General features: G+C 38.0%; 1 protein-coding gene and 1 long non-coding RNA gene across 4 annotated transcripts; one reads left to right on the top strand and one right to left on the bottom strand.

The window, feature by feature from the left end:
• Nucleotides 1-201: 201 nt before the first annotated feature.
• On the bottom strand, nt 202-24,194 carry LOC139974765 (DNA-directed RNA polymerase II subunit RPB1-like). 3 transcript variants are annotated; one of them, XM_071982169.1, is made up of 22 exons: nt 23,961-24,194; nt 22,726-22,995; nt 21,831-22,010; nt 21,232-21,513; nt 19,833-19,994; nt 19,035-19,255; nt 18,432-18,564; nt 17,797-18,132; nt 16,822-17,031; nt 15,913-16,251; nt 15,195-15,323; nt 12,242-12,464; nt 11,742-11,952; nt 8,955-9,205; nt 8,502-8,707; nt 7,849-8,073; nt 6,903-7,250; nt 6,189-6,476; nt 4,957-5,160; nt 4,376-4,550; nt 4,007-4,126; nt 202-3,148 (listed from the first exon to the last, which is right to left on the bottom strand). In XM_071982169.1, exons 1-22 carry the CDS (start codon nt 24,042-24,044, stop codon nt 1,992-1,994), a joined length of 5,754 nt encoding a protein of 1,917 aa, XP_071838270.1. In that variant the 5' UTR covers nt 24,045-24,194; the 3' UTR covers nt 202-1,991. The 3 variants fall into 3 exon arrangements, with proteins under 3 accessions (XP_071838270.1, XP_071838272.1, XP_071838271.1); XM_071982171.1 differs by lacking the exons at nt 21,232-21,513; nt 21,831-22,010; nt 22,726-22,995; nt 23,961-24,194 and adding an exon at nt 21,059-21,124; XM_071982170.1 differs by lacking the exons at nt 21,232-21,513; nt 21,831-22,010; nt 22,726-22,995; nt 23,961-24,194 and adding an exon at nt 20,886-20,985.
• LOC139974766 (uncharacterized) lies at nt 9,212-11,735 on the top strand. Its single transcript, XR_011795540.1, has 3 exons — nt 9,212-9,553; nt 9,587-10,563; nt 10,601-11,735. It is a non-coding gene; the product is annotated as an uncharacterized lncRNA (long non-coding RNA).
• Nucleotides 24,195-25,069: the final 875 nt, after the last annotated feature.

The raw sequence follows: 25,069 nt of genomic DNA, 5'->3' as shown, positions 1-25,069 counted from the left end.
TTTCTCTTTTCAGCTTTGTTAATAGCCCTTCCTCTAACCTCCCCCCCCCCCCCCTTGTTATTATCATGGAAGTTGCTCTGACCTAGTATTTCAACTTTTAAACAAGTATTAGAAACCTACATGAAACAGGAGTACTGTGGATTGCTGTTATTACCATAAGAATTCCTTCAGTTGATCGGATAGGAATCTAACAATTATTAATAACATTTTACTGTAATTTATTTTCACAAGCAAAATCATGATACAAACGCCATATGTTCATAATATTTACACTTTAATATGTTTTTGTCCTTTTCATAACTCCCCAAGGGAGAAACATATTTACAATGTGTGTGAAAATTGTGAGTTTCAAAGTTATTACAAAACAGTTAATCAACGAAACATTGGTTTATAGAACTTTTAAGTTATTGTATAAACGTGTTAATATTACAAGTGACACATTTCATAATAAAATAGAAGCATTTTGATGCACCCGACTCATCCCCTCCCCCACCCCCACCACCAATATACACATGTCCATTTTCCCACCTATCCCAAAAAGCTTCATTTAACATAAATGCCTTTTTCTGTTTTTTTTTTTTTTCCTCTTGTAATCTTAATATATAAGTATGTGTTTCATGTGATGTTAAACTCATATTTTATGAACAACAAAACGGTAGAAACAAACATACAAAGGCGAGTGCTCTGAAAACTGGACACTTAGAAAAGAACAAGACCTCCATTTAAGACTGAAACAACAAAAGAATAATCAACTAAGAAACACACAAACTTTAAGATGAGAAATTTAACATCTGAAAGGAGAAAAAAACTACAAACTCAGAACGTGTGGTACCTGACAACAATGTAACCACACTATATTTTTTAGTTACTTTTTTTTCTTCTTTTTTATCATTTTCTGAATGAATAATGTCTCTGTGCTTGACAAGGAAAGGCAAATCATCTTACAGTACAATAGATTCGTACTTTACAATGGATAGACTAAATTCTACCTCTCCAGGTACCATTTTACAATATTTATCACATGCTGAGAGGAACTGATCTTAAAATGATCCCCCAACTTGTGGAACAAAACATCCAAAATAAGAGATTATGGAAAAGAAGGTGATTACCTGTGTATCAGCTATTACTTTAAAGGCTACATAGTATTCAAAAAGCCTAAGTACTGCCATAAACATCATACACTAGACTAGAGACGATTCCATTCTTCGAATAATGTTCAAAACTTCATCCCTCATTGGTTATGCAACATATCTCATAATATTTTTTGTACCTATCATGATATATTACGCAACATATAACATTTTTTGAACGTATCATGATATAATTTACAACAAAAGACAGTTTTCCAATACTTATGGGCATTGAATAACATCTCATAATATCAACCTGTTTATGACTTGTCACCAAGTCTCACCAAAGACCTTAAAAATGCTTTCGTGGAACAAAACTATACAGATAAGATGAAAAACTGAAAACTTATCAAAACTTATCAAAATGGATCAATTAAGTCCCCTGGATCTGATAGTTATCAAACAGCAATCAATATACAGGCCACTGAGGCAAAGTATTAATTTCATCATTCATCTAGCTGAAATGTAAATTAGGATGAGACTACACTGACTCTGCTCAGCACTCATTATGTATGTACATGGATTGTTCACTTCATTGGATATAAATATGTAGTCACCACTTTATCTTATATGCACTTTACTCATTATGTAATGTACACTGGGCACTTAACCCATGCACATGAGTTCAGCAATTCACTTTTTAAACACATGTACTTTCCTCTCTTTGAACATATACTGGGCATATACTAAGCATTGAACTTCTAGTTGCTTCATACATTAACTCAAAGACATCAACTGGATGCCTCACTTGGTCTCTATATGCAAAGGACTTTAACACTTATTTCCTGACAGTGTCACTGTGCAGATAACAGACTCACTTTAACCACTATGTAGAAATTCCTCATCAATCCCTCAACCTCTTCAATCACTGTCTTCATCATCATCCATGTTTGGACTGGTGGGACTATAGGAAGGTGAAGTGGGTGAGTAACTTGGGGAGGTGGGTGAATAAGTAGAATCCTTTGGACTAGTGGGAGAGTAGGTAGGGGAACTTGGACTGTAACTGGGACTGGCTGGGGAGTAAGTGGGAGAGGAGGGGCTGTAGTTGGGACTGGAGGGAGAATATGAGGGACTGGTAGGGGAGTACTTGGGACTTGTTGGGGAATACTTGGGGCTGGTGGGGGAATAGCTGGTAGATGGGCTGTACTTTGGTGATGAAGGACTGTAGCTTGGAGAGGTTGGGCTATAAGAGGGGCTGGTAGGGGAGTAGCTTGGACTAGATGGAGAATAACTTGGTGATGTTGGACTATAACTTGGTGACTGGGGTGAATAACTTGGAGAAGTAGGACTGTAACTAGGTGATGTTGGGGAATAACTTGGTGATGTTGGACTGTAACTCGGAGAAGATGGGCTGTAGCTTGGAGATGTTGGGCTGTAACTTGGACTTGTCGGCGAGTAGCTGGGTGAAGTGGGAGAGTAGCTTGGAGAGGTTGGAGAATAGCTTGGAGATGTCGGGGAGTACTTGGGTGATGTTGGAGAATAGCTTGGAGAGGTTGGAGAATAGCTGGGAGAGGTTGGAGAGTAACTTGGAGATGTGGGACTGTATGACGGGCTGGTAGGGCTGTAACTTGGTGATGTCGGACTGTAGCTAGGACTGGTTGGTGAGTAGCTTGGCGATGTAGGCGAGTAGCTTGGCGATGTCGGTGAGTAGCTTGGACTAGTTGGACTGTAACTTGGACTTGTTGGTGAGTAGCTGGGAGATGTGGGAGAGTAACTTGGTGATGTTGGTGAATAGCTCGGACTTGCTGGGGAATATCCTGGACTAGACGGAGAGTAGGACGGACTGGATGGTGAGTAACCAGGACTCTGTCCTCCCAAAGGTGAAGCTGACATGTAAGGCGATGCAGGGGAATAGCTGGGTGACATGGGTCCAGGTGATGGAATGTATGGGCTACTTGCTGGTGAGCCTGGTGAGGCAGGCTGTGGTGACCAAGCTGGACTGAATCCAGGACTAAAACCACTAGCATCTGATTGGCCAGCAGGACTGAATCCAGCAGCTCCCGGTGTCATTCCACTTCCTGTTAGAATATCAAATATTGCAAATTAAGAATGGCTTGAAAATATATCAACAAAGTTGGCTACATGACTAAAGTTCCACCTTGAGAGTTGCCTGTGCAGTAATTTGATTGATAAACAAATAAAGTGATAACAATGAAGAAACACACAAAGCTTAAATGTTAACCTATCTATAAGAGCACAAAGCAACTATCTTGCATTGTTCAAAACCTGAGGTGGCTGACCCACTCCCTTCACCCAACCCACCTTCATGTGTCACTAATTGTCCAAATGGACCACCTAAAAAAACAAATATTCTATGTTGCTAATGTAACAACAAATCCTAATAACTACACAAAAATGGAACACTTGTCAGCAATTCTTTAACTAAACTATGATGACCATTAATAGCCTAAACGGAAAGTTATGTGTGTGTGTGTGTGTGTTTGTCTGTTTACCTGTCTGTCTCATTCAAACAATGATTCTCTCCCTTTCAATGGCAGAGAGAAATAAGGGGTCATATGCACAGACCTTTGCATTATGGAAAAAAAGTTTAGAAACTGACAAACATAAAACTAGACATATTGCAAGCATGTCAAAGCTGAAATATAAGCCCATCATTATTTTTGAGAAGTTTTGCACTTTTTGTACCAAATGCTCTTTGAAGCTTGATACATTAATCTGGCATGTAAGACCACAGATAATTAATGATTTCAATGACTACACTAACGATAAAACAAATTAATTACTACTGATGGGAAAAGGACAGTAGCTCAAACATTCTATCAAAATACTTCACAATTTATTAACCAGGACCAGAGCTCAGAGCTCATTTGTTTACTGACATGTAATAAATGAGTGTATATCAATGACAGACTTACCCATTGGGGACCATTGTGCTCCATAGTTAGGTGTTGCTCCGGTGTTCCAGGGAGTCATGGCAGGGGACATACTACCAGCCAGGGGAGTAGCTCCACCACCAAAGAACATACCAGGCATACCTGGTAAAGGAATGAATAATTAATCAAGTTTAACATACTATATATGTACTCAAATCAACTGCTACTACATGTGGTAGTAACAGGTCTAAACCTCAATAGGGCATGGTAAAGCAAACATTAAAAGACATTGGTTCCCTGTTTATTTTGACCATGCACTGAGTAGGTCAAATTTCCAAGTGGTACAACAGCAAACTTGAAGGGTGAACACCATTACCTGGTATGGAAACATAAATAATTCCCTGGACTCACCAAATCCACCCATTCCCATTGGAATCTCGATAGCATGTTTGCATTTCTCTGCGTCCAGGAGAAGGTCAAACACACCAGTTCCCAAGGAGGCCAGTTTACCCAGCATGATGTTCTCACTAACACCCTTCACATGATCTACTTCAGAGTGAGCTGCAGCCTCCATCAGAATGTCCACCTGAAATAATAATCAATCACAATAGAAAACTCTCAACATTTTGGCTTTTTCACCTCTATAATTGTCATGTTTATATAAACTACACAAGCAAATATGAACTGATATTCCAACATTTACAAAACCAAAAGGTATTTTGCTAGTCTTAAAGTCATATATATTCTAATCTATTCCGCAGCAATAGACTGAAGGCATAATTTTCAATCACTTTGCAGTTTCTCACCTCTGTGGTGTTACAAGTAGTTTAACTTGTTCCTGCATGGATCAAATACTTTGCCCTTCTATCTACCTCCCCATTACACTGCCCCTCCCTGAATAATACAGTCATATAATAAGGTTAATTAAATATAGAACAAATATCTTTACCTCAGCCCTAAGAAACTGAAATGATATAATAGATCTTTCTCACCGTTTCTTCAAAGGAACATCTCATGAGGCAGCCGACATCTTGTCTGTTAATACCGTGACGGGTGATAGCCATTAGATGACCCTTGGCGGTCATGATGTCACAGAGCAAGGCCAAGTGACGGTAGTTCACGTACGAACCATCAAAGGAAATGACGTGGTTCATCTCTGTCTCCACTGACTTTCTCACAGCCTCAATTCCAAGGACCTGAAGATAACACAAAGTCAATCATTTACCAGTCACTTAAAACACAAATATAGGATTAAAGCATTTTTAATTTAGTCTTCCATTTACCCATTCATAATTGAATATTCATTAGTCAGATAATTTTTATATAGCGCCAAACAAACCATGAAATAATTCTCGTAGCTTATGGAGTAACATAATACAAAGATCTTGTAGAATTTCATATTCTGTGCGACATTTATTGTCACATTGGCATGTGCATCACAAGCTCATAAAAATAACCACAAAGACATCAATAAGTGTTATATCTACCTAAATATTATATCAGAGTATTAAATAATATACCACCGTAAACAAGATTTTCAAGTTTTGACCATTGTTGACAACAAGGTTCTTGCACCAATGTGAAACTACAATCAAGTTTCAATATAATTCAGGCTTTACTTCAGCAGTGATAGTGCTTACAATGTTAATAGTATTAGAACTCTATTGACCCTTGACCTCCAATGTTAATCAATAGGGTTAGGGTCTTGAGTGGACCCACATAGAAAGTACAAATTTCTTCTAAGCTTCACTTGTAAAGTTATCATATTAACAAACTTTTCTGACTTTTACCTCTATTGACCTCTGAGCTCCACATATAACAAAAGGATTCTTCTATTCTTCAAAGTGTATCTTAGGATAGAATTCATCCAAGCCTTCCCTTTCCATGTTTGCATTTACATTTACAGATTTGGACCTCGGTTGACCTATGACCTCACAAAAACAACATTGCTTTAACTCATTAAGGTGGAACCCAATACCAAACTTTTACCTCCATTAACCTCTGACATAAGCATAAAGCAATAGGGTTTTCCTACTCTTTAAGATGATTTACATGCTAAGTATGCAGTTCATTCAAGCTTTACTCTATGAGTTGTATTAAAACCTTTTCAGAGACTTGGACCTCTGTTGACCATCAGCATTCACAGATGCCATAGGATTCCTATACTCAATAGACTAGATCCACAGGATAGTGTCTAAACACAGCCTTATGGAGACCAGCTTACCTGGAAGATCTCGCAGATGTCGTTGGAGAATGTACGGACTGGATCAACCTCTGGGTCACTGATGACCTTCATCATACTGGTGCCATCAGTTTCCAGGATCCACTCCTGCATGGCTTTGAACTCTCCCTCCGAGGTGATGATGATCCTCTTCTTGTTATCAATCTGTGGCAAGTGCATGTACACCTTACTGATCTGTTCGATGCCCTGTAGGGTCATGTCCGTCAGCATGTTGGTTTCGATGCAGCGAAGAAAAACATCATCTTCCATCTTATCTACCTGTTCCTCTTCCTGAATGGAATGAAACAAACCAACCAATAAATCCATAAACATAGACAACATCATAACAGTCACTGTCTCTACTCTAGGTTACCCCACATACCTGAAACCCCCCCCCACCCCACATACCTGAAACCCATCACACCCCACATACCTGAAATTAACACCACATAACTGAAAATGTCCCCACATACCTGAAAATGTCCTCCTGATGTTTTGTAGGGTCCTTATAACTTTGGACTAATAACTGAATGTGTACAAAGTAAACTACTATTAGCTCAAAACATTTCTAATGCTCATTATCAGTTCCTGTCATATGCTCTCCCAAGTTAGATTACCATAGGAACAATTCCATCCCACTTCTTTCCTGTTATGGACCTTGACACACATTTTAAATGTTCAATGTAATTAGACAAGATGGATCCTAAATATACTCACATCTTGGAACTTGCTGTCATCACTGTTCATAATTCTGATTCTGAGAACCAGTTTTTCTGCATTGTCATCATTGAAGATGCAGTTGAGATCATCGCCGAAACCTGCATTTATCTTCTCTGCAATCTGCTCCATGGTAAGTTTGTGATCTGTCATCCTCTTTCTATCCAGCTCAATTCGCAACAACCACGGTGAGATACGTGTTGGGTCAAAATCTGGCATTTCATAGTAAAGGTTGACCCAGTCCTGATCTTCAGAGATGACAGTATTCTGTGGTTCTGGATCATAGTAGATGGCTGTGTTTGCTGTTACCTTTCTTAAAGTGGTATGTTCCAGACGACACAAGATATCCTGCAATAAAATGGAGATAACACAGAAAAGTTACCTTGTAGTTTTATGCAGTTCCCTTTAGACCTATCGATTCTCTGAATTTAAATGGTAAACTAAAATGTCAAGGCACAACAATTCAGTACCTGCTACAATGAAACAACACAAAAAGACAGGGATAAATTACAGTACACCATTAATGGTCTACTAAATTGAACAAAATTTTAACTTCTTAAGTTTTGAAAAGTTGCTCATTATGAATTGAAATTATTTTCAACATTCTTGAATGAATGAAAGACAATGTAAGGATGAATTTAACACAGCTGGAGGTATACACATGGCTACACATACCTCTGACAACTAGAAGTTTACAACATTACCTCAATGTCAGGACACTGTATACCAGAGTGAATACTTATGATAATCAAAGCCAGAGTAAATGTAGATGTTTGAAAATGAAATCTGCAGTAGATAATACCTGGTTCATGTTCTCTTAACAGCTGAATGGAATACAACAGACATAGCAGACAAATCGAAAAAGTGATATATCACAGCACTAAACCAACCAGCCAAATGGCAAAGCAAACATTGAGAGATAACTCATTTTTATGATCAGACATACCTTGCACCTCTCTGCATCCCTGGCTGCCTGTCCTCTGAGAAAGACGGTCAAAGATGGAGTCTTTGGATTCTTTGAGACGTTGATGATCTCCTTCAGACGTGGCACACCAAGAGTGACATTTTTAGCAGACACCCCAGCAAAATGGAAAGTGTTCAACGTCATCTGAGTAGCAGGTTCTCCGAGAGATTGGGCAGCAAGAGCACCGACCATCTCACCTGGATTGACCTGACGTGAGAGTTAGAAAGAATACATATATGATGACTGACAAACTCAACAGAAAGCCGGGCAAAATGTAAATATCCCAGCACTTGAGTTAATCTGCTGTGCATTTCGGTCACCCAAGACTTGTCAATATAGAATTGATGGTGAAAATAGTTCCTTCTAGATTAAGACTTTATCTTGAGTTTTCAAATTTGACAATATTTTGATTCTCAATTATATTTGTCTAACTTTATGAAAGCTTTGCTCCGCCTCATTTCAGCAGTCTACAAAGGTCACAACCCTCTGTTCCTTTCTCATTGGCATCAGTGTCTTCGACAGACATAGTTCACTCCATTAGATAGTTATATTTATCATTAAAGCTAATGATGGCAGCAATCCAGTTCATGAACAATTTTGTTTCTGAAAAATTCATCTCTTTAAAAATTGCTTACCATAGCTTGGTTGAATCTGGTCTCAATTTCACCAAGTAGCCACTCGAAGGACTCAATGGTCATGTGATGTTGTTGACTCATAAACCGCGTGCAGAGAGTGGACCTCAGCAGGGCATTAAAGAGGAAGGTGGCATTTTTCTGGGCCTGTTTGCTGATGGAGTCCTCTCCCTTTACAATAACAAGCTTGTGGCTAAGCTCTTGTACACCTTAAGAGATCAAAATTTACAATAGAACCGTTGAACAAAGTATGCTCTAACAGGGATATGAATTTGGTGAGGAGAGGAGAAGGAGAGTTAACATTTAAATTGGATATGAATAAGTCAAGAATGTCAGTGAGTAAGAAAAGATATAAAAAAGTGCAAAGACAAGACATAATAGAACGGTGAAAACACCTGGCAACTACCAACCAAATCACTAGATACAAAGTATAGAAAACTGTTTTTTAATATGTACCTTCCACAACTCTGATTGGATGGAGATCTGTAGGGGCTCGTTCATTGATCTGGAAAATTTTCTTAGCGTTCCAAATCATACGTTCCAAGTTACAAGGTAGGGCTACTTTGCTGTCACCACGAGGGAATACATTTCTCAAAGTTTCTCTGTCCTTCAGCAGCAGTTCATACTCTTTATCCAACTGCAAGTGAGCATTGGCATTTGACAAAACGTCTTTCACTACTTCTTCTGTATACAGACGCCTCAGAGCTCTGTTGGGAAGAAGAAAATATGTCACATATGCAAAAAACATTTTGATAAGGTGTCTTCTGAATTTTCTATTTTAAAGTATATTGGAGTGTTCCTAATCTTCTTTGCTAAATCACAAAGCTGTGCAAAGATGACAGTTTTTATTGGTTCTGATAGGTTTTTTACTGGTAGGAACAACTTAATGTAGAAGTAGTGTTCAACCGATTAACCTAATCGGAATCGGTACGAATATTGCATAATCGGAACATAATCGGAATCGGTAAAAATTACGTGGAATACCAGTTATTTCATACCGATTATTCAAAAACATATGGAAGGTGAAAATATCATTATTCAAAAACATATGGAAGGTGAAAATATCATTATTCAAAAACATATGGAAGTTGAAAATATCAACTGATGTATTAGGTTTGTTCTTTTACTACGAAATATTAAAATAAGACACCCTCTATATACGTTTTTCACAGTGTATACTTTCATCAATTTACGCTGCCAGGGTTGCCGATTTTGCTTCCCTCGTGGTTAGTGACTTCAAATTTCTTGGCACAGTAGGCATAGCAGCAATACCAATTTCGCGAATTAACGAATGTGCTTGACAGGGTCGAAAATAAGCGGGAGCGATGTGCTAAAAAGCCCTCCTAAAGCACAATTACGAGTGTGAAAAAGAAATATAAGAAAATTGCCCTCGTTATATCAGGTGTCTGTGTAAAATTAATTGTGACATGCGTTTGCTTTAGCTAGGAATTGCAGTTGCAGCGCGAATTCGCGCAAACAGTTTTCACATCTCGCATCAAGTTTGAAGCAGTGCGGTAGGGTCGCGCACAATCCCCGGGAAGTTACCGTGGAAAATTACGGCGTGCACGAAGCAACTTCAGTACCAGCGAAAATAACCTAAAATCCTCACAAATCTCCGACCACATGGTAGCCTTACTTCACACTAAGTCAACTGCATGGAAATCTAACCTTGCCATCTGTTTATTCGCTCTAGTTGTGTCGCAAATACAAAATAAAAATATCCACGGAAACTGCAATCTTCGACCACATGTTAGCCTAACAACCACACTAAGTCAATGAAAAATGTAGCCTAACCAAAAAAAAAAAAAAATGCGTAGCAAACTTTCAAGTTGCTGGAAATCGGCATTTGTTTGGAAGGTACTGTAAGTGATATGTCTTATAGAGGGAATGTTATATTTTATATTGGAGTAGTTTCTAGTTGTTATTATTTCTTTACATCAATCTGGTATTACATTTTAGAGTAATTTTAAACAAGTTACGATGATACAATTTGCTTTTCAGTTTGATTGGCCTAAGCTTACATTTTCTAATTGAACCTGAATAGAGTTAAATAGGTAACGAATAGGTATGTTTAACTTGAAGTAGGTATGTTTAACTTGAAGTTCGTAACATTTCTATTTGTTCATAAACAGTATAATACTGAAAATAAGTAGAAAATAATGTCGGAATGAAGGCAACATGTCATTAAAATTTACACTTTGGTAAAGATTGAAGATGGATGGTTTGTCTGAGATACTTTTTGAGATGGATATTTTGAGTAACTATTCTTAGCCCATTTTAAGCCATTAACAGGTGACATTCACGTCGAGGTGGTTAGGCCATTCGCTTAGCACAGTACTGACTAGGTAGGATGTCATATTTCCGTATTTTGGAAATTTAAAAAAAAAAAACACTTTTTTTTTCTTTCCGAGAAACTCCAGAGGAAATTTGGTACATACAAAATGATACCTTAGAGCCTTGTATAACAACGAAGCAAAAGGAAACAGGGGGAAATCACAACAATTATTGTTTCTGTCAAACTTTATTGCCGAATTCGTATATACGGGATATTTTCGCAATTTCAAATAATCGGAATCGGAATCGGAATCGGTACGATTATGGAAAAAATAATCGGTAATCGGTATTTTCTGTTATGCATAATCGGTTGAACACTATGTAGAAGTAAGTTGGGTCTTTTCAGCACGGTTTCTATTTGTTTCAAGGTATTTATTTGGAATTCTCCTTTGATACAAAGTAAACCAAGATGTCAGCTACTCTGTGCAGCAATAGCTTTAAATGTCAAATGCTGTTGCTGTAATAAATTCTAGATACCCGAGCAAAGCATCTCCTTTGAACAGGATATCAAAGGATTAAACTCAAATCCACTAGTTAGTGGAATATGTAAACATGTTTGTTTAACTTAGTTATGTATAAGAACTAGGCACACCAAAGGATTATCTTGAGCAAAACTTGTGCTGGAATAGTTATGAAGTATTACATAAAGTATAAAGTTGTTTGTTGAACTGATTTCTTTTTTGTCTCTGAAGGGGCAGAATTAATGGTCTTTTGTTTTCATTTTTATGGTCTGAATGCTAACCATAGCATTTAATACCACTAGAAATCATGAAATTTAACTATAGCCAATTGTGGCTGCATTTTCCTTTATTTGATGGTGTGCCAGATATCATTTCAACATATTCAATCTTTCTCAATAAACATACTTCCACAACCTGTGTGTGATGGTGCATTTACAGTGTATCATACCTTTCATTGGTGTAGTCAAATTTAAACTTCTTCTCAAATGCTATGTTTGATGGCTTAATGGTGCTGATATTTTGAAACTCCACATTTGCGCCGTCCAGTCCATCCTCTCCGTATCTGAGCTGTACCAGATGGTCGTTGCTATTACGAATCGTTCCATCGTACATAACCTGGATACTCTCCATAGCTTTAATCAACCGACGCTGAATATAACCTGAGGTAGAAAATGTAGTCAAACTTCGATTTATCCTTTCTTCCGGTCTAAAAGTTATCATTAGCTCATTTTAATTGATCATCAAAATATTGAAAGGAACACTTCCATCACTTTTTGCAACACAAAACACCAATATATGGTTTAAATGTGAGCCACACAAATGCAGCTTAGTCCAAATAAACCATTTACACATATGCTATGGTTTGACTTGGTACAATGACTTGGTTAATAGCAATGTCCTGCATGGCAGTTATCCTGTTAATATATAGATATTAATGACAATACCCACCAGTTTCTGCAGTCTTTACAGCAGTATCAATAAGTCCCTCTCGACCTCCCATAGCGTGAAAGTACATTTCTGATGGAGTAAGGCCAGCAAGGTAGGAATTCTCTACGAAGCCTTTGCTCTCAGGACCGTAGTCATCCTTAATGAAATGAGGCAGGGTGCGGTAACGGAAACCAAATGGAATACGCTTACCCTCAACGTTCTGCTGTCCTACACAGGCAATGACCTAACAGTATAAAGAAAATAAAGTAACATTTTATAGAATATTGATTTGAGTACTAAACCATCTGTCCAAGAACATACCAATGCACCTGATCCTCCATAGAGTAAAGATTTGAGGACCAAACCATCCGTCCAAGAACATACCAATGCACCTGATCCTTCATAGAGTATAGATTTGAGGACCAAACCATCCATCCAAGAACCTACCAATGCATCTGATCCTTCATAGAGTATAGATTTGAGTACCAAACCATCCATCCAAGAACATACCAATGCACCTGATCCTTCATAGAGTATAGATTTGAGTACCAAACCATCCATCCAAGAACATACCAATGCATCTGATCCTTCATAGAGTATAGATTTGAGTACCAAACCATCCATCCAAGAACATACCAATGCACCTGATCCTTCATAGAGTATAGATTTGAGGACCAAACCATCCATCCAAGAACCTACCAATGCATCTGATCCTTCATAGAGTATAGATTTGAGTACCAAACCATCCATCCAAGAACATACCAATGCACCTGATCCTTCATAGAGTATAGATTTGAGTACCAAACCATCCATCCAAGAACATACCAATGCATCTGATCCTTCATAGAGTATAGATTTGAGTACCAAACCATCCATCCAAGAACATACCAATGCACCTGATCCTTCATAGAGTATAGATTTGAGGACCAAACCATCCATCAAAGAACTTACCAATGCATCTGATCCTTCATAGAGTATAGATTTGAGTACCAAACCATCCATCCAAGAACATACCAATGCACCTGATCCTTCATAGAGTATAGATTTGAGGACCAAACCATCCATCCAAGAACCTACCAATGCATCTGATCCTCCATAGAGTATAGATTTGAGTACCAAACCATCCATCCAAGAACATACCAATGCACCTGATCCTTCATAGAGTATAGATTTGAGTACCAAACCATCCATCCAAGAACATACCAATGCATCTGATCCTTCATAGAGTATAGATTTGAGTACCAAACCATCCATCCAAGAACATACCAATGCACCTGATCCTTCATAGAGTATAGATTTGAGGACCAAACCATCCATCAAAGAACTTACCAATGCATCTGATCCTTCATAGAGTATAGATTTGAGGACCAAACCATCCATCCAAGAACATACCAATGCACCTGATCCTTCATAGAGTATAGATTTGAGGACCAAACCATCCATCCAAGAACCTACCAATGCACCTGATCCTTCATAGAGTATAGATTTGAGGACCAAACCATCCGTCCAAGAACCTACCAATGCACCTGATCCTTCATAGAGTATAGATTTGAGGACCAAACCATCCGTCCAAGAACATACCAATGCACCTGATCCTTTATAGAGTATAGATTTGAGGACCAAACCATCCCTCAAAGAACATACCAATGCACCTGATCCTTCATAGAGTATAGATTTGAGGACCAAACCATCCGTCCAAGAACCTACCAATGCACCTGATCCTTCATAGAGTATAGATTTGAGGACCAAACCATCCATCCAAGAACATACCAATGCACCTGATCCTTCATAGAGTATAGATTTGAGGACCAAACCATCCATCCAAGAACCTACCAATGCACCTGATCCTTCATAGAGTATAGATTTGAGGACCAAACCATCCATCCAAGAACCTACCAATGCATCTGATCCTTCATAGAGTATAGATTTGAGGACCAAACCATCCATCAAAGAACATACCAATGCACCTGATCCTTTATAGAATATAGATTTGAGGACCAAACCATCCGTCCAAGAACCTACCAATGCACCTGATCCTTCATAGAGTATAGATTTGAGGACCAAACCATCCATCCAAGAACATACCAATGCACCTGATCCTTCATAGAGTATAGATTTGAGGACCAAACCATCCATCCAAGAACATACCAATGCACCTGATCCTTCATAGAGTATAGATTTGAGGACCAAACCATCCGTCCAAGAACCTACCAATGCACCTGATCCTTCATAGAGTATAGATTTGAGGACCAAACCATCCATCCAAGAACATACCAATGCACCTGATCCTTCATAGAGTATAGATTTGAGGACCAAACCATCCATCCAAGAACATACCAATGCACCTGATCCTTCATAGAGTATAGATTTGAGGACCAAACCATCCGTCCAAGAACCTACCAATGCACCTGATCCTTTATAGAGTATAGATTTGAGGACCAAACCATCCATCCAAGAACCTACCAATGCACATGATCCTTGGTATTGTAATCCATATGTTAAAACTCTAGCTTGTGACTAAACTCACTCAGCAAACAAAGGATTAATACTGGGAGCTGGTAAACCACTGAACCTTTATATCTAAGGTCTTTGGCAAATACATTTTCTATCCAAACCTGCTATCCCAAAGTTTCCTCATAACTACTAGCAAGTTTCCTGTTAATACTATGGGCACTTGTATCTTTTGAAAGGCAATGTTGCTCCATTCTCTGGCTATTTCGGTAATTGTAAGAAATGAAGTTGAGGTACGACCTCAGTTCCAGGACTAGAAGGTAATCTGGGATCTGTCTCAACCTGAGCTAGCGTAGTCTTTATCTTTAAATTGCCTTATCTTTTAACTTTACAAGCTACAAGAATTGCATCAGATATAAAAGCATAAAGTTAGTTCAAGTTTTTGAAACATTGATTTCTGTCACAAATCCTGACATACCCAATCAACATTCTCAACTTCCTTGGAAGCAAGAGGCTTACTTACCTGAGAGATGTTGATCTTAGATCCTTTAGAGCCAGCAACCACCATAGTCTTGAAGTTATTAAATTCAGACAAACTCTTCTGGGCACTGCCACCAGTCTTGTCACGGGCATCGTTCAAAATTCTATTGACCTGTGGATAGCATTACATGAGTTGTTGTATATAAGTAAACAGAGCGGCAAGATCCAAACAGCATTCTCAATGACTGATGACACCAGTCTAAATACCCTACTGGTAACCACTTACTGATTGTAATGGTAATACCTCATGTAATGGACTACATTAACCAGGCTTCATTTTAAACACTGTATCCAAATTTCAAATTTAAGGAAAAAGTTGTCATTATTTGCTTTTGAGATGACATAACATTAAGTGGCCTGACTGGTCTGTTTACAGATCTTTATCGATAAATACTTTTCAGAACTTGTATCTTGTGTCTTTGACCAGCTGATGGCATATTGACCACTGAATATTAATCGAAACTGAGGCTAAAGAGATGGGTTTTTCTGAACAGATAAAAAAATCATCGCAAGTAACTAAAAGTGGCTTTGTTGTGACATTAAAATATTCAATATCAGTTTGCCATTATTGGCAATGAGGTTGAATTTACCAAAAACGATATGCCGCCAATGTTGCAAGTATCGGCCAATACTGATATCGCAACGCTTATCGGCACAACAATAGTGTCATAATCTTCCATTCTTTATGCACTCATACATACCTGGTTTTCAAATGTTGCCCTCAGTGTGTTACCAGGAGTTGGTTCCAGCTCGTCATTGTGGGCCTTTTCTATGACCTCTATGACCTCTTGCTTGGCTTTGCGAATCGTATTCTGAATGTCATCATAGGTCTTGGAATCAGCGATACAATCCCCTATACCAATAGAGTGACCTTCCAACAGTAGCCAGTTATTGACAACACACTGAATGTTACTGTAGAATTCTTTGGCTTCTTCGTGACCCCTATCCATGAAGATGACGTGACCCAGGGAACCCCCTGACGTACCGACCGTCCTCTTACAGATGATGCCAGTAATCAGTTCTCCATTCTCGATGAGCACCTAACAGAACAGGAAGAACAATAAATTCACTGGTTAGTCTGTTTTGTTTAATTCATATTTTGTAATCAAAGTAATAAATATAATTGCTTTGTACCAGATATCCATCCATATCCACTTCTCTATGTGCCTTCTGAACTGTAATTACAGTATCAGTACTTTTCTCATAGAAGAGATCGTAAGGTTACTGTGTAATTAAGTATCTGTACTCCATGTTGGGGCTTCAACAGAGCTTGTAGTCTTGGCAATCTATGTACTATACCAATCAAGTGTTAAAAATGTTGACTCACTTTCATTCTAAGACTCATGTTATTGTGTAAAGCTGTGCTAAATTGATCACAGTTGTTTGCAATCACAGGGTCAGTGTTTGAACTCTAAGATCCACCTCCCTCTGCGAGACTTGAGTTTAAGTAAGTTCCAAAGTTAAAACAAATATCAATGAAAAATATTGCAGGGTAACACAGTCTTAATACTGTGTTCAAAGTTCTGTGCAACTATCAACAAGTAGACTAGCTTTGTTTTTGGTAATAAAAAACACATTATGTGGTGGTTTGCTAGCAAGATAAAGAATACCTTTGTATCTCCAGGTGACAGCCATTTGTAGGGTCCTCTGTCTTCATCATCAGGATGGGTACTGTGAGTCTTCACCAGGTTAACACCATCTGGTATAACCAAGGTCATCAGCTGCTTGCCTGTCCACAGCGGACGTGGTTTGAGGATGGCTGGCTGTGGCATGTGACCATTCCAACTCGGAAGCCACATAAGAAGCTGCATCATTTCATCCTAGTTGCATGAGAGGAAACAATTACGATTCTTTTTAGGTTATTCAGTTTTTGGGCCTGGACTAGACAAAGCTGTGTTAATGTCAGGGATCAACATATATATTGGAAGGCATGCAGGGTTATATATCAGAATTAATCGTAAACAATCAATGGAACAAAATTAATGCAAAAGGGGGGAAGAAAACCCAAATGAAGAAAATATTTGCCCTCATTTCTTGCGACAAAATTAGTCTATCCAATTTTTTGCACACACAAAATTCACACACAATGACAGATGCTACTTGTTAATGTGGGAAAACAAATTATAATGTCCAAACATGCAAATTTGCTGCTCTAACAAATCTTATCAGGTTATCATGATCTCATGACAAACATCTGATGGGCTCCTTCCTTTGGAAAAGGTTGTTGAGCACCGAGCATTATTATCTAAATGTACACTTCCTCATGAGCACAATGAAATTTCTTCAATATGTAAATAACTGTGGGAGAATTTCACTAACAACTAGGTGCACTGTTGTTCAATAGACTTGCACTTGATAGGTTTGCAGTTACTTCTGCTAAAGCCTAATTTATCTGTAAATACAAACGATATAGGATAAAGTTAGAAACCTTCTGGTCACGTTTCAACTGCCCAAAACTTTACTGTGTGGTCTACCTATAAACAACTCCCCTACAGAATTACAGGGGTAAGCCAGCAAGTGTTCTGTGGCTGCTGTTTTACTGAGTTTTATTTGATTTTTTTCTGTATGCTTATGTGAATATATACCTTCTCAATAAAGACATCTCTCTTGGTGAATTTCCTGACAGCTGTGAGGGAGTCTTGCACGATACCCATGACTGGTTTGTTTGACTGTGGGGTGATAATCTGACGAGGTACCATCATAATCTGTGTGACCTCCGCCCTGGTCTCCATCGACTGTGGTACATGGAGGTTCATTTCGTCACCGTCAAAATCTGCATTGTACGGGGAAGTCACACTGAGGTTCAGCCTGAAGGTTGACCACGGAAGGATCTTGACACGATGTCCCATCATAGACATTTTATGCAGGGATGGTTGGCGGTTAAAGATAACCACATCATCATCGTGAATGTGTCTTTCAACCTGGTAATGAATGTCAAGAGGATCCAAACATTGCTACTCATGTAATTTGGATAAATGCAATTATTTTTTAAAGTAAATCCTTTAGTTATCTCAAACTCACAAAGTTCCTTTAAATTCTTTATGAAAAAAGCTAAGTAATATAAGAAGCAGATTTTACATGCAAACATAAGATTTAATTTCACATTGCTAGCTAAATATCTTTTCATTATACTTGTGATAAGCATATGAATTTGTGAAAAGGAATACACACTCATTTGGCAACCCTAGCAGATAACCTCTCTCTAATTATGGTAACTAACCTTGTAGCCACACTGCAGATGGAGATCACTGGGCCTAGGATGGAAACGCAAATCGACCCTGTCTCCGTTGTCTCGTATGATATATTTAGCACCTGGATATTGATTAGCTCCTCGCTTCACCAACTCTTGCAGCCTTTAGGGGAAATTAATTAGCAACTTAGATTGTCTGATGATGTAGCATTACCTTCTCTGCATTTTTTTTGTTAAATACTTAGAACATGAAAATTTACCGATATTGTTACTGAGCTGAGATACTGTTACCAGGCAGTAAATTATCTTGATCACATTATATTTCTGATGTGAGGACACTGGAAGTGAAACTACTGGCAGTACGGTCAGACTGCATTCGGATCTCATGCCAATGTTTCTTTCCAAACTGATTTTCATTAACATTGCTTATATAGCATATCAGCAAGAATTGCTCAACTACTAACATGTATACAATGTACCTAAACACAGGGCTTCAAAACAGTGCAGAAAATGGCAAAATTTCCAAAAACTCAGAGCTCTGTAAGTACATTATATCCAATAGACCAATATTCTGTGTACTGATATACTGGTTGCACAAATGCAATCAAAATGATATATGGATTGCAAACTCACTTGTCAATATTGAACGGAGTTACGATCTCTGGGTATGTAAGGTTGGAGGCAATGGTCCTGGGAACACCAACTTGATCAATCTTGAGGTTAGGATCTGGAGTAATTACAGCCCGAGCTGAAAAGTCCACACGTTTGCCCATCAAGTTACCACGAACACGACCTTCCTTACTCTTTAATCTTTGTTTCACAGATTTGAGTGGCCGTCCAGATTTCTGCATCGCCTGTTAGGTATCAAAAGAGGACGGTGATGGGAATGAGCAATTGCAAGTTAAGGATATCCAAAATTTAATGGAAGATTTAGATTCCACCATCAAAATGTATAATTGATTTCTACCTTTCTGCGGAAGTGCTTTGTAATACACCAGCTTACACTCACTTTAACTTTCATTTCTGAAACTATGATGTGCTTAAAGCCAGCTTTAAGGATCAAAACTCCCTAAGTTGGTCCTATACTGAAGTTTTCTTAAAGTGTGTACAAGAGATGGAGGCTATGATAGCAATAGTAATGTTAAAAGTTGCTATGGAATATGAAATTTGGTATATTCCAGAGTTTATTTCCAAAATAGGTTTGGTACATGGTGAGAAATGTAAACTGTCTTCCTCTTGGTGTAATACATCCTAACAAACTCAGCAAAGATAGGAACTCATTTTCTTGACGTAAGGGAAGAGACAGAGCCTCAGAAAACCAACTACCAGCAGCACTTCTATAAACGTATCCTTCATTTATGTATTTTTGAGAATGTTATTCTTGTTTAATTTTGAAGAATACTTTTACTTTCAACTGATATGACATCTTACCCGTGGGAGTCCAGGCATTTCGTTGTCTGACATGGTAGCAACATGGAACTGAAGGAGTCCGACATCTTCAGCTAATATATGTGCTGCTGCCCCATTCTGTTCATTGTGCATCAGCTGATTGTTTGCTTTGATGATGTCTGCAAACTTATGGGTCAGGTCATCCTATCAGTGAAAAAATAAAGACAATCACTTTAACTCTCACTGAATTTCACATACAAACTCAATATTCTCCTTATGAAGATACCGTGTGATAGACTATGTAATACTATAACAGCAATGCTGAAAAATCCCAATATGGTACAGCTGTGCTTGTAACTTGATACACAATATATATCAGTTAAGACAGGTACTAACAGTAATTGCAGGTGAAAGTTATTTAAGCCATGTTTGTTTATAAATGTTTTCATTCACACAGCATAAGTTTCCAGATACAAAAATGATCTCAATAACACAAACAATAACAATGGCTGAGATTCCTTTGGCCTTCCATACCAATAAAATATCTATAAGCTGTAAGCAGTGTTTTTATAATAGCTTTGGAAATGTGTTGTATATGATATCAAAAGACTTTATTTTCTTGCCCCAAAACACAACAGTAATTGCAGGTGAAAGTTATTTAAGCCATGTTTGTTTATAAATGTTTTCATTCACACAGCATAAGTTTCCAGATACAAAAATGATCTCAATAACACAAACAATAACAATGGCTGAGATTCCTTTGGCCTTCCATACCAATAAAATATCTGTAAGCTGTAAGCAGTGTTTTTATAATAGCTTTGGAAATGTGTTGTACATGATATCAAAAGACTTTATTTTCTTGCCCCAAAACACAACAACATTTGAATAACAATGTGCAAAACTTTACTACTATCAGAGATCTGAAAACATGGACAGATAGTAGTGATGCCTAATGGCCTGCCCTGTGCTCTTCAACCAAAATCTTTGGAGTATTAAACACTCTAATTGACATGTACTGAACATATACAGCAAGGAATTAATAACATTAATACCATGTCAGCACTTGTACCTCTTACAAATTAAACAGTTACCTACCTGATTCTTAGCTGAACCATTCATCACTACCGCTGGTCTGACACACAATGGTGGAACGGGTAGAACAGTTCCAATCATCCAATGCTATGGCACAGCTGTGCTTGATACACAATATATCAGTTAAGACAGGTACTAACAGTTATTGCAGGTGAAAGTTACCTACAGTTACCTACCTGATTCTTAGCCGAACCATTCATCACTACTACTGGTCTGACACACAATGGTGGAACGGGTAGAACAGTTCCAATCATCCAATACTATGGTACAGCTGTGCTTGATACACAATATATCAGTTAAGACAGGTACTAACAGTTATTGCAGGTGAAAGTTACCTACAGTTACCTACCTGATTCTTAGCCGAACCATTCATCACTACCGCTGGTCTGACACACAATGGTGGAACGGGTAGAACAGTTCCAATCATCCAATCAGGTCTTGCAAATTTTGGATCCATACCCATTGCATGGCACTCTTCATCTGTGATCCGCTTAAAGATCTCATGAATCCGCTCCGCAGTGACCTCAATCTTTTTCTCTTGAGAGTCCTCATTCACCTGTTTCCATTCTGCTGTGAGAGTTAGGCCAGCACGTCGGTACTGAGGCTGATGGCGTCCACATCCTCCATGGCCCTGGTAACCAATAAATCATGTGCTTGTTTTCAACAAGGATCAGACACTGAATATTACAAGTTATCTCCTCATTGATCTAGTTCAAAAGCCATTAATGGTTCAACAATATCTGACATTAATACTGTGTGCTACACTAATTTGTTAAGTTCTCCACACGATTCAAATACACATTAAAATATAACAAGAGAACTTCCAAGGTTTGTTGAATTGAACAAATCTTGAAAGAAGTCAGAAAACAATGGCTTGAAGACCAAATGTAATTACAATGCAATCAGATTTACAACTTTGTAACTTAATATAAGAAATATTACACTTACTGGTTTCTTTTCCTCCGGTTCTTCGCCTTCCCTTTGTGGAATTGAAGCATCAAAGGTACTGTCCAATTCCTCACCTCCCTCACAGACTTTCTTGGCACGACAGAGATCATACATATGAACTAGCCTCTTTCGAGGGTAACCTCTAGATTTGCTTATCACATCTTTAGCCTTAGGGTGGTCCTGAAAGGCGAGGAATTGATTACATGTTAACATATATGAAAATGGTACTTTCATTAGCATTACAGACTCTACTTGAATGTAAACAAAGTTCTTTCCAAATTTTTCTTATTTCCTTCATTAAAAAAAAAGGCTTCTTCTGTAGACATTCTTCCAATAAATAGCAGTCTACATTTAAATTTCACTTGGTGGTTAAATTTCAATTACCTTAGTATTTATCAAAATTTGGTATATTAGCATTGCTGACAAGTAAGAGGAAGCTAGCTTGCTCATCTCATTCATCAGAAGTGAGGGTGCATAATTTGCTTGGTAAGCTTGGTATATTAGCATTGCTGACAAGTAAGGGGAAGCTAGCTAGCACATCTCATTCATCAGAAGTGAGGGTGCATAATTTGCTTGGTAAGCTTGGTATATTAGCATTGCTGACAAGTAAGAGGAAGCTAGCTTGCACACCTCATTCATCAGAAAGTGAGGGTGCATAATTTGCTGATGATCTCCCCACCATTATTTTAACTGTATGTAATACAAACTAAACAATTTTCTGTCTTTTTTGCAATTTACATTAAACCATAGTCTGCATTGCAGCTCTACATGGCTCAGATACCTTACCATACATGCTAAAATGATCTCAAATGCTAAGTCAATGTCATGGCATCAATTTATCATATAATTTTCAAAAAAAGGTCAACAAAAACAGGAGAACTACTTTGATACTTACCAAGTTAACTAGAAGCTTAGAGCAATAGAAACATACACATCTGAGTATTTTCACAACCTTTGGTAAAAACCCTGGTAGGAATACTGGTTTTGCAAGTTCCAGATGTCCAAAATGACCAGGGCAATCAGTTTGGTTGCAAGCACATGTCTGACATTTCACTGATCTATCCACAGCACCTTGCCTTGGGTCCATCAAACCACCATGTTTTGGTTTTCCAGCTTCATAAATCTCAGCATATCTGATGCCTCCCTCTGTAACTGACATTCGCCTCTGTTTTGAAAGGTAAATAAAGAATGTACTCATGACCAGGAACAAACATTTGTGTACTAATCATTTCAAAGACCTTAACTTTAACACTTGGAAGTTTAAGAAGCTGTAATGAAATCAATAATAACCTAAGCTTATCTTTATTAGTATACATCAACTTGAAAATATATATAGGCTTTGATCAAATAAAACAGCTGATGAAAATGTGGTGCAAATGCAGTGCTTTCATCTTAAAGAAGGCTATAAAATATTTAGTGACTATAAAAAGAATCTTCAACCACATTAGTTGTGATCTTGTCTAGCAAAACAGGAAATAATTTGAGAATGACAAAACAACTTTGTTGCAATAACTGGAAAAGCCAGCCAGCAAAAGATGGGGCTTGATACAACAAATCAATATCACATACATATGTGATACTGTTAGTACTGTCATAATAATTGTAGTCCTAAAAGTAGACTAGGCCTAAGTAAGATTAGGCAGAGGTCACCACCGTCATAAATTCACCAGTTAACTTAAGATCCTCTATCATATGTGACATGCCAGAGTGATGGACTTTTGAGAAAAGTCATCCAAGATAGAACCAACACATGCAATAAACAAGTTCATTCACTCTCAACCCAAGTCTCATTTAATTAAGGTAGGCCAGCCTTAGACAGGATGTAGCCTAGTCAGTAAGTTAGTGCCTAGGCATATATGTTAATCCATAGATTAACACATTTGCCTAATGGTAAGGAAGTTTCGTTTTGATGTTACAAGGAGAACAACAATTTGTCTGTGAATATCCTTGTCAAAAAAAATCGCTGAGGTTGCAGCTGAGTGAATGTATGCTGACATAACATATTCTCCATACATGTTAATGCAGAGGCCTAAGCTGTAGCCTGTTCTATGCAATACTAAACTATGCTCTTATAGTCACCTATGTTAGGCAAGGAAGGTCAATGCATTGTTACACATTCATATTACTTACGATTTCCTCCGGTGAAAGGATTCCGAACTGTACACGAACGACTTCGCGCATCGGAGCCTTTGAGTCCATATACTGAAGCGACATTTTGCTGTAGATTGCGCCAAGTGAAAACTACTGAAAAAAGAAAAACATTCTTTAAGCAGATTTGAAGAAAATCCTGCTTAATTTAAGACTTCAACCACGAACGTCATGCTTGCAATATCTTAGCTCTGGCGCTATGATAGAAGATGATATAGAGGGCGTTATTTATTTTCTATTTGACATGCCTAGACCAAATAGCGCAGCAATCATCAAAGTGGTAATATGGAACGCCTAAACTTTTCATGCAAGTGAGTGGCAATTAACTACATACCCAAACACACATAAGCATGATCGCACACACACCCTTTTACTAATCGACCGGCCGATGAAAGAACATGAAATTGATTTAAAAAAAATATCAATCACGCGCTGTCACTTTGAAATGTATAGTCCATATCACTTTTCCCTTTTGGGAAACCAACAAAGTGAACCATCACGTCAGAATGCTGTGTACTTCCTTACCATGAAATTTAACACACATTCACCCCATTGACAACTGATTAAAATGTAACCAAAGTTAATACAAGTCCAAGTTACAAGTTACGGAACCAAAACATCAGTTTCAGCTGTCTTGACAATTAAAAAGGGATTTGCAACACTCACTAGTGGACACCAAGTAAATAGCTGATAAGTTTTACAAAATATAAATCCTATGCCAAAGTTTCTCAATATCCAGCATGACAAGTCTTCATGTGTGGAGATTTCACATAGATTCAATGTGAAGCTATCAATGTATTCTTACCAAATTGAGCTTAACTATATAACAATTCTGCCACTAATGCCTTTAGCAACTCTTAAGAAATACAGACCTGTCAACCTGTTTGACCCCAAAATAGGGAGAATAACATTTTTTAGGACCCAAAAATAGGGAGAACAAGGGGAAAATAGGGGGGTTTGTAATTTTCAACTGAAATGATATAAATACTCCTAAATTAGTATAAATAGTCTACTTATGCAATACAATGAGAGAATCATCCAATCAGTGTTTCTTGTTTTAGTTTACAGCAGCTCGCTTCGACTGTCTGTCT

This window comes from Apostichopus japonicus, chromosome 10, assembly GCF_037975245.1.
Source record: "Apostichopus japonicus isolate 1M-3 chromosome 10, ASM3797524v1, whole genome shotgun sequence".
Taxonomy (NCBI): domain Eukaryota; kingdom Metazoa; phylum Echinodermata; class Holothuroidea; order Aspidochirotida; family Stichopodidae; genus Apostichopus; species Apostichopus japonicus.
The sequence above is the reverse complement of the archived record's forward strand: the minus strand, read 5'-3'. Positions and strand labels throughout refer to the sequence as shown.

What these genes read in the sequence shown, in the direction of transcription:
- LOC139974765 (XM_071982169.1), bottom strand. Translation starts at nt 24,044, where the DNA reads ATGTCGCTTCAGTATATGGACTCAAAGGCTCCGATGCGCGAAGTCGTT. An exon ending in ATGGTTCGGCTAAGAATCAG is followed by an intron (nt 19,995 to 21,231) that starts GTAGGTAACTGT and finishes TTTCACTGATAG; the next exon opens with GATGACCTGACCCATAAGTT. An exon ending in TGTAAAGACTGCAGAAACTG is followed by an intron (nt 11,953 to 12,241) that starts GTGGGTATTGTC and finishes TTTCTACCTCAG; the next exon opens with GTTATATTCAGCGTCGGTTG.